General features: G+C 43.1%; 1 protein-coding gene across 1 annotated transcript in view; it reads left to right on the forward strand.

Annotated features, from left to right (window-relative positions):
• Nucleotides 1–8,799, forward strand: part of LOC140945275 (stimulated by retinoic acid gene 6 protein-like) — a 33,177-nt gene extending 24,378 nt beyond the window's left edge. The window contains exons 18-20 of the mRNA XM_073394324.1: nucleotides 140–319; nucleotides 754–801; nucleotides 7,343–8,799. Of these exons, the coding sequence (XP_073250425.1) occupies nucleotides 140–319; nucleotides 754–801; nucleotides 7,343–7,518 (404 nt within the window). The 3' untranslated portion in view covers nucleotides 7,519–8,799. The remainder of the gene's footprint in view (nucleotides 1–139; nucleotides 320–753; nucleotides 802–7,342) is intronic.
• Nucleotides 8,800–10,106: the final 1,307 nt, after the last annotated feature.

The raw sequence follows: 10,106 nt of genomic DNA on the forward strand, positions 1-10,106 counted from the left end.
GGTTGTCGAAACGTCAGTCACTGTCAACAACAGCAGTCCTATTCAGGACTACGTTCACACGGACGATCAAACTCAACCTACGTTTGAAATGACTCCTGGGTTCAAACCTTTCACAAGAGTCTAATCTGTTCCCTTTCAGCCTTCGTAGCGTACCTTGGGTTTATCAACGTCCTGGTGGCTCACAGTCATCCTGTGGTTCTCATGTTCTGCCAGCTGCTAATAAATAGGCACAATAATCGCTGTTTTGAGTCCGAAAATTCTCTAACGAATATCTGTTCTCTGGAATGCGAGTCTTCATATGAGTGTGGAAGTGCCGATGGTATGTGTACACTTTACCCGCTCCCAGTTAAGAATCAATTAAAGTTTGATTACAAATGAAAACTGGTGTCTATTTTCTTCCCATTACATTAAAAAAAGAACTAGTCAGTGTCAGCTTGATGCAAGCTCTTGCCTGTTCCCACTGCCTTTCTAAACTTTCCCAACCTGGAAGAAAATTGATGGCGGCGTTTCAGGATGGCGTCGTCTTGGAATAAGGATATAATTTTCACTTCGTGTAAACCATCTTACTGTACTGGCTAAAACCATCAAGTTTGTACGCCATAGCTTCAAAATCTAACAATAACCCTTGAATTTTTGCTGAATCGAGATCAAATTTCTGTGAAGGTGCTGTGTAAGGGCTAAATGGCCGTTGTGCTAAATGCTTGTTTACTCACATTTCATCTTACTGATATAATGACCATTCCTTGTTTTCAGAAAAAATTGGGATCCTTTCAGATAAAGGACCTTTGAAAACCTATGATGGTAAGTGCAAGCAGTATAATAATTATAGCGTATTTTCTTGTAAATACTAATTTTAGTGCCCTTAAAGAGACTGTGTCACGATAGTGCATGTGTGAGCTGTGACAGTAGATGATTGCTTTCAAACACTTTTCAACTTTCTTTATATATTTACCGTTTAAAAACTATCCGGTAAAGACAGGTCGTTGATTGGAGAATGTTGTTAGACAGAAATCAAAGCCACATGACCACACTAAACGCCATAATTGATTCCTTTGTAGCAACATATAAAGAACGAATATGAGTTTACTTTTATCGTACGTCTAACACATAGAATGGATAACATATAGATCAATCTACATTATAACATAAAATTTTGGGCGATCGGAGTAAATGTCACGTGGTTATAATGCCACGCCTCTTTGAGGTTTGAGTCGAAAATCTGCTGTTGCCGGCATTTTTTCGTGAAAATCTCTCGGCTACACATAGTGCGCATGATAATTTTGGTACAGTGAGACAGGCCATCGCGTGATACATAGAGGTTTAACTCACAATTTTTAATCAATTCTCGTGCTTCTTGTGCCTTTGCAAAAAAATCAAGAAGTGCTACACACTAAATCTACTCACTATTAAAAAAATATCATTTTTTTCATAGGTTTAATGCAAGCCAATAATTAAACCAACTCGTGACGGGAATCCCTTCTATTTTCTCATACTAAATTATAATATCTCGGTGAGCATTCGGAAGTCAGCCAAGCGTGGTCATTGCACGCGTGCTGAACAAGAACGCTGCATAATGACAGACTAGAAACAGTAGACAACTCCCAAAGCTCAAACTCAGCCAAAACGCTAAAAATCTTCAATGTTTACTCAAGTTTGGGCTTATAGAAGATAATGTCACAGTTTTTCAATGACCATGAAATTCAGAGTCCGGGTATTTAGTTAATCAATTGTGGCCCTGAAAAAATTTGAAGGAAAAAAAACTACGAATTTTTAAGAAAATGCTTTTTTCGTGAGAAAGACTCTTACACGCTGACAAACGTCAACAAATAGCTAAAACTATAATTTCTATATGTTTGCTTTGTCCGAAATCGCGCGCATTTACAAGGCCCTAAAGCGTTTTGCCGACTTGCAAGGACCCATCTGTTATAACGATCCCCAAAATAAAGGGATGAATCTCACAGTTTATTAGATATAACCGTGTAAAGTTGCTTATCATTTTCGCATAAATTATGACCTAAATTTGGAAACCGCTGAATTTCTCGAATTGGGTCTTTGCGATTTTGGTGAAACTCTGTTCAGCGCAAGGCACTAATGCGCACTATGTGTAGCCGAGAGATTTTCACGAAAAAATGCCGGCAACAGCAGATTTTCGCCTCAGACCTCAAAGGGGCGTGGCATTATAACCACGTGACATTTACTCCGATCGCCCAAAATTTTATGTTATATTGTAGATTGATCTATACGTTATCCATTCTGTGTGTTAGACTTACGATAAAAGTAAAGGTGGGGATACCAGAGAGCTTCAAAGTAGGATGGTACCCCCCCAAAAAAAACTGGGTCGAGTCACCTTAAGACTATTTTTGTGCGAAATTGGGTATTCTGTACATTAATGAAAACGAGAACCGCTGCGCACAGCTGAGTCAATCGTCATGCTATAGATTCACTTTTCTGTCTTTCCTTCGGAAATATGGTGCAAATAAACAAATTGTTTAAGTACTATGAATATCAACTCACCAAACGTTACTTAGAGGGAAGACTCGAAGGTTTCAAGGTTTCTTCAATCATGGTTATGATAATGAAGTTTGTCGAATACCAAATGGCTAAGAAGGTCTAAGAAATGTCACGATTTTAATCATTGTTGTAGATGGTTACATCATCATTGTTCGCAAGGTTGTCACGTGCGATTCTACTTAACGAAACAGTCTTTAACTCTGACGTCTTGATTATAAAAGTGTTGTAAGTTATTGCTTCTAAAAAGAACGAAGCTTGTACTTAGGCACTAGTTACAAAACAAAAGAGGTCTTCATACGTTCAGTGATTACTATTGTTACTGTGAAAAGCCAGTCGGTATGCGATGCAGTCACACAGTTCGTATTCGTACGTGAATAGAATTCGATCAAACCGTAATCCAGTAAGCACAATTATAGAAATAACTCATGCACACAATTCGCACGTGAAGATGCTGTAGTTTGTCTCTTTTACAATCCGTACGTAAAAGAACGCAAATTGTTTACTAGAAAATTTGCTCAAACGATTTTAAGAAATCGCCTCGGCTTTAAAACGTCTGCAATTAAATTATGCTTCATGCAAAGTTAAGGTTGATAGCCTAACATTTATTTAATTCCAAGGAAATGATCAAACTACCGATTGGAAATATATTTCTACTCCTATTATGTTATTCCACGTACTAAAACAATATCTAATTATTTTGTCAAAATAGCTTCCTCCAATTTTATTCCCTAACGCTATTGACAACGGTGACAACAGTGACCACAGCGACAACAGTGACACAGTTACAAAAAGAACGTCAGTGACAACATCGACAACATAGACATCAGTGACAACGGGGACATCAGGTGACAACAGCGACAACAGTAAAAACAGTGACAACAGCGACAAAAGTGACAACGGCGACAACAGTGACAACATAGACATCAGTAACAATACTGACAAAAGAGACAACAGTGACAACACCGACACCAGTGACAATAGTTACAACAGTGACTACAGGGACATCAGTGACAACCAGCCCCAACAGTGACATCAGTGAAAATAAGGACAACAGCAAAAACAGTGACAACCATGACAGCAGTGATAACAGTGGCAAAAGTGACTTCAGGAACATACTTGAAAACAGTGACAACAGGGACATCAGAGACACAATGACAACAGTGACAAAAGGGACATCAGTGACAACATCGACAACATAGCTATCAGTGAAAAGAGCGACAACAGTGACAGCAGTAACAAAAGAGACAACAGGGACAACAGTAACTACAGTGTTAACAGTGACTACAGGGATATCAGTGACATAAGTCTCCCCCTGTGCCCCCTTGTGTCCCCTGTATCCTCAGGTGTCCCCTGTGTACCTTGTGTCCCCTGTGTCCCCTCCTGTCCGCTGTTTCCCCTGTCTCCCCTTTCTCCCCACGTGTCCCCTTGTACCCCCTGTCTCCTCGTATGTCCCTGTGTACCTTTTGTCCCCTTGCATCCCTGTGTCCCCTTGTGTCCCATGCGTCCCCTTCTGTCCCCTTGTTTCCCCTGTATTCTTGTGTCCCCAGTGTCGCATTGTGTCCCCTTTGTCTCCATGTGTCCCCTGTGTCCCCTCTGTTTCCTTGTGCCCCCTTGTCTCTTGTGTCCCTTGTGTTTCCTGTGTTGCCTGTCCCCTTGTGTCCCCTGTGTCCTCTTGTGTCCACTTGTGTCCGTTGTGTCCCCTGTTTCCTCTTGAATCCTCTGTGTCTCCTTGTGTTCTTTTGTGTCCCCTTCTGTCCCCTTATGTTCCCTTGTGTCTACTTGTGTCCCTTGTGTCCCCTGTTTCCCATGTGTCCCCTTCCGTTCCCTTGTGTCTCCTGTGTCCTCGTGTGTCCCTTGTGTCCCCGCTTGTCCCCGTGTTCCCTGTGTCCCCTTTTTTTCCCTCTGTCCTTTGTGTCCCCTTTGTCCCCTTGCATCCCCTGTGTCCCCTTGTGTCTCTTGTGTCCTCCTGTGTCCCCCGTGTCCCTTGTGCCCCCGGTGTCCTTCATGTCCCCTTGTGTCCTCTGTTTTGCCTGTGTCCCCTTGTGTTTCCTGTGTTCTTTGTGTCCCCTGTGTCCGTTGTGTCCCCTTGTGTCTCTTGTGTCCCTTGTGTCCTCTGTGTCCCTTGTGTCGCCTGTGTCCCCTTGTGTTTCTTGTGTCCCCTTGTGTTTCTTGTGTCCCCTCTGTTCCCTGTGTCCCCTTGTGTCCCCTGTGTCCCTTGTGTCCTCTTGTGTCCCTTGTGTCCTTTGTGCCCCCTGTGTCGCCTTGTGTCCCCTGTTTTGATTACAAGTGTCCCCTTGTGTTTCCTGTGTCCCTTCTGTCCCCTGTGTGTTCTGTGTCCCCTTGTGTCCCTTCTGTCCCCTGTTTCCTTTTGTCTGCCCCGTGTCCCCTTGTGTTCTTTAGTGTCCCCTGTGTCTGCTGTGTTCCCTTGTGTCCCTTGTGTCCCCTGTGTCCTCTTTGTTCCCCCTGTTCCTTGTATCCCCTTGTGTGCCCAGTGTCCCTTGTGTCCCCTGTGTCGCCTTTGTCCCCTTGTGTTTCCTGTGTCCCCTTTGTTCCCTGTGTCCCCTTTGTTCCCTGTGTCCCCTGTGTCCATTGTGTCCCCTGTGGTTCCTTGTGTCCCTTGTGTCCCCTGTGTACCCTTGTGTCCCCTGTGTTCCTTGTGTCCCCATTGTCCCCTTGTGTTCTTTTGTGTCCCCTGTGTCCCTTGTTTTCCCATGTGTCCCCTTGTGTCCCTTGTGTCCCCTGCGTGCCCTTGTGTTCTTTTGTGTCCCCTGTGTCCCTTGTTTTCCCATGTGTCCCCTTGTGTCCCTTGTGTCCCCTGCGTACCCTGTGTCCCTTGAGCTCCCTTGTGTCCCCTTGTGTTCCCTGTGTCCCCTGTGGTTTCTTGTGTCCCCTGTGTACCCTTGTGTCCCCTATGACCCTTGTGTCCCCTGTGTCCCTTGTTTTCCCATGTGTCCCCTGTGTCCCCTTGTGTCCCCATTGTCCCCTTGTGTTCTTTTGTGTCCCCTGTGTTCGCTTTTGTCCCCTGTGTCCCCTTGTGCCCCCTGTGTCCCTTGTGTCCCCTGTGTCCCTTGAGTTCCCTTATGTCCCTTTGTGTCCCCAGTGTTTTCTGTGTCCCCTTGTGTGCCCTGTGTCCCCTGTTTCTTTTTGTGTGCCCTGTGTCTCCTGTGTCTGCTGTGTCCCCTTTTGTTCCCTTGTGTCCCATGTGACCCCTTTTCTTTCCTGTGTCCTCCTGTATCCCCTTGTGTCCCTTGTGTCCCCACGTGTCCTCTGTGTCCCCTTGTGTCCCGTGTGTCCTGTTTTGTCCCCTGTGTCTTCTTGTGTCCTTCTGTGTTCCCTTGTGTCTCCCTGTGTCCCCTGTTCCCTTGTGTGTCCTGTTTCCCCTTGTTTTCCCTGTGTCTTCTTGTGTCCCCGTGTCCTTTTCTGTCCCTTTTTGACCTCTTTGTCGCCTTGTGGCCCCTTGTCTACATTGTGTCCCTTGTGTCCCCTGTGTCCTCTTTTGTCCTCTGTTTCCCCTTTGGCCCGTTGTGTCCCCTGTGGTCCCTTGTGTCCTCTTTTGTCCTCTGTGTCCCCTTTGGCCCGTTGTGTCCCCTGTGGTCCCTTGTGTCCCCTTGTGTCTCCTGTGTGTTCTCGAGTTCCCTTATGTCTCCTGTGTCCTCTCTGTCCCCTTGTGTCCCTTTTGTCTTCTTGTGTCCCTTGTGTCCCCTGTGTCCCCTTGTGTCCCCTTTGTCTTCTTGTGTCCCTTGTGTCCCCTGTGTCCCCTGTGTCTCCTTGTATCCCCCTGTGTCTGTCCCTTTTGGCCTCTGTGTCCCCTTGTGGCCCTTTTTTGCATGTGTCACCTTGTGTCCTCTTGTTCCCCGGTGTCCTCTTTGGCTTGTTGTGTCCCCTGTGTCCTCTTATGTACTCTTGTATTCCCTGTGTTTCCTTTTGTCCCCTTGTGTCTTCTGTGTCCCCTCTGTCGCTTTGTGTCCCCTGTGTTCCCTGTTCCCTGTGCCTCTTGTGTCCCCCATGTCTCCTTTCTCATTTAAAAATTATGAATTATTCGGCAGCGTTGCCCTTGTTTCTCATATGGCGCGAAAATTTTGATGGGTTTCATTGCTTTCACGGTTTTTTTCTTTCGCACGCTCAGGAGGTCAAAGGACGTGATTTAAAAAATCAAAACAAAAAGTTCTGCTTGACTTCTTTAAAAAATAATTTGTTTAATTTTCAATAATCAACTAACAGCTCACTGATTTATAAATTTGGGCGACCGACTTGGGGACCCGGGCACCCCAGCTGAAATGTTTGGGAGGCCGAAAGGCTCCCCGAAAATTTGATCTGGGAGACCATCGTTTAGGCCTGGGTACCCAAAATGTTCCTTTGAGCACAGCCTTGCGCCCCGTAGTTATTGGAAGTGTGATACATTACATGCTATTGTTGAATATGCAAGTGCATTTATTGAGGATATTAGTAATGCCGAAATGCAAATTTTAGTGAACTACTCCATACTCTTAACATATATAGTGTTAATATTGACGTAAGTTTTGTTTTGAGGAGCAAAGGAATCCTTGTGTGTAACTCATCTTCCAGTGTATTTAACAGAACATCTCCCTCTCTCCTGCGCACAGTTGTTGTTGATGCACTTCTCAACTTTCCAATGCCATTCAACATAATTCTTACTTACACCAACACATTCCACGTAAACGCCCTCAGGCGTCTTCTTGCTTTCGTAAGAAAGCTCGATGGATAGCAGCGCTCGTAATATTATACTACCTGACATTCATTGAAATATTGATTAAAAACATCATTCTATTCCAGGTCAAGTCTAATTTCTTTTCTTTCCTCCCACATTCAGCTCATTATACACGCAACAGGCGCCTGTCTGTCACCGCAGTGAACCGCTGGCACGTTGCCGTGACATTACTTCGCAACCCTTCACTCATAAAATATCGCAAACAACGATCTAAAGACAGTGTAAAACCTCTGTTAAGCTTGGGAAGTATCCACGGTGATGTTAACGCCTCTGTTTAAACCCGAGTTCATGGAAAGTACAAGCTTCATTTCTGTCGTGTCGTTAGTGTCCTTGAAGGTTATTAGGTAGTTTAGGAAAAGTGGACAACAATCATATGGCAAAGAGAACGCCAAATAGCAAAGGGTTTAATGATTTTTTGTGAAAAATTGGGTGCTCTTCCCGGGAATTCAACTGCAGGAATTTCAAACACATTTTCCATTTTAAAGGAGTTTGATCTGACATTGATGAAGATTGGAAAAGGTTCATTCATTTTTATATTAATGCTTTTGTTGCTGTCGCCTTTTTCGTTACTAAAGCTCTCTTATACCCCTTAAGTTACGATCATTAAACGGGCAACGAAAACGTGCAACTTGTTTTGCCATTTTGCGACAAAATGAGTTAAAAAGCGATGTTGCGCCTTTAAACCACCCACATTCAACTGTCTGGCAACAAATCAGGTTGTTGCCAATGCCGCATCCAGACCTTGAGATAAGGGGGGGCGGTAATCCAGACCCTTAGATAAGGGGGGCGGGCCCCCGGGTTCCTCACCTGGTTCCGCCACTGGTTGCAGGTTGGGAAAAGCTATGACAGAAGGTAGAGAGTAGTTCTACTTTTTGCAACAAAATCAGTGCACATTGTGCGTTCTACCGGCCCAAGGCAAGCTTGTTTTGCAGCAAGTGACGTAACTGCCGTGTATGGCGTGACTCCCGCGTAACTTTATCCAATCAGAAGTCAGTATTCACGCTACTTTGGGAACCTTTATTTGTTGCAAGACAGGCTCAAACGTGAGAGGTAAAACGTGCAACATCGCTTTTCAACACGTTTTTGTTGCCCGTTTTACCATCGCCCTCGAAGGATGACACAAAACGTTCCTTGCAACTGTTCCTAAAAAAATATATATGGACGCAACCAGGTAGTCGCATTCAAAAGTATTCCTAAAAAATCGCTGTCTAAATGAATAGAGGATATGGACAAATAGATATATTCATATAGTGCCCAGAAAAGTAATTTTCAACCGGACGACTGATTTAAAGCGGTTGCCGGTCGGGTATATCAAAAACCCACGCTAAAGTATTGCTCTAGAGATTTGGTATGGTCTCACCATAAAAAAAAGAAAAGTTTAATTTTAAAAGTATCTGTAAAAAGTAAATTTTAAGTAAAAAGTTTATCTTCCTTAAATCAAAGATACAGTAGAAATTGACCAAAAACAATACATAGTACCCTGCATATTGTTGAAAATTGATTACATGTGGGTCAGTACAGTGGAACCTCGTTTTAACGAACCTCTATATAACAGGGCTGTCAACCCTTCACGTCTTCAAACATTGAGAATTGATAGGGAAGGAATGATAGATGACGTCATATCGCCCGGAACTTGACGTCATTTGAGCAACAAATACTCATTGACTGTGATCGATGTATATGGCCCATAAAACAGTTCCTATTAAGCCACATTATTGCTTAAATTACAATGGCATGCCAGAGTTTATGAGGAACTTGGTAACAGTAAAATAACTTCAAACCAAGCAAAAAAATTAAGATTTTAGGGTCGGAAAGTCTAGTCTACGAGAAATGGCAAACTGCGGCGATTCTCCTGGAGATTTTCGACTCTAATCTGGAGACCGCGAGATACGGCCCAAAATCTGGAGTCTCCCGGATTATCCGCGAGATTTGACAGCACTGATATAACGACGTCTTTGGGGCGGTATAACGAACGATTTTCTTCAACCCGGCTAAAATTATGATAAAGTGTATGGCACAGAACCTTGATTTAACGAAATCCTTGTTATAGCGAACAAAAGCCAGGAACGCAGACGTAAAGCATATCTTGATATAACGAATAAATGCCAACATGTGACCGAAAGATAACTAAAGATGAATGCGAAACGATCAACGAGGATAAAATTTATGACTTGTGTACTGTTATTTAAGTATGTAGTTTTGTTAACCTGTTCTTGTGTTTCTAAAACAATATAATAGCTTCGTATACTAATTTTTATAACAGAAATTGGTCAGATCCGGAAATGCTGGGCGTTGGAAATTAATCATTAACTATACCTCTCTATAAAGATCATTTTGCTTCTTTTCCCAAAATTAAAATTCGTTAAATCGAGGTTTTCGATATAAGACGTATAACGAACAAATTTCCCCAGTCCCTTGGCACTTCGCTCAATCGAGGTTCCACTGTAGCATGCACAGGGTAATAAGAAACGTTTTACTGAAAAGGATAATCCACGTTTCAAATAATGCCTTTTTAAAGAAGTTTCTTAAAGTAATATATGAATAGTTATAAAATTCTAACTTTACACGTAAGAGATGATTCATAGTTTTCTAATGATTTTACTATTTTGTAATTGGAGTGGGCCTACATAATTATACTCATCTTGTGAATTCAAAATATCATAAAGTATTTGAAATTGTGCAAAGTGTCTCTCTCTCCACGGCTCTCAAAACGCGAGAGAAGGACACTGACTCAATAAAATTCTAGTTAGGATCAAGGTTAACAAAAAAATAAATCCAAGATGTAGCTAGCTAGATGTCTAGTTTTATCAAGAGTGACAAGAGCTGGTTTTCTGGAATACATTTAGAATGTTAATGTAAAGGGTGC

The sequence above is a fragment of the Porites lutea genome, chromosome 8, assembly GCF_958299795.1.
Source record: "Porites lutea chromosome 8, jaPorLute2.1, whole genome shotgun sequence".
Lineage (NCBI taxonomy): Eukaryota > Metazoa > Cnidaria > Anthozoa > Scleractinia > Poritidae > Porites > Porites lutea.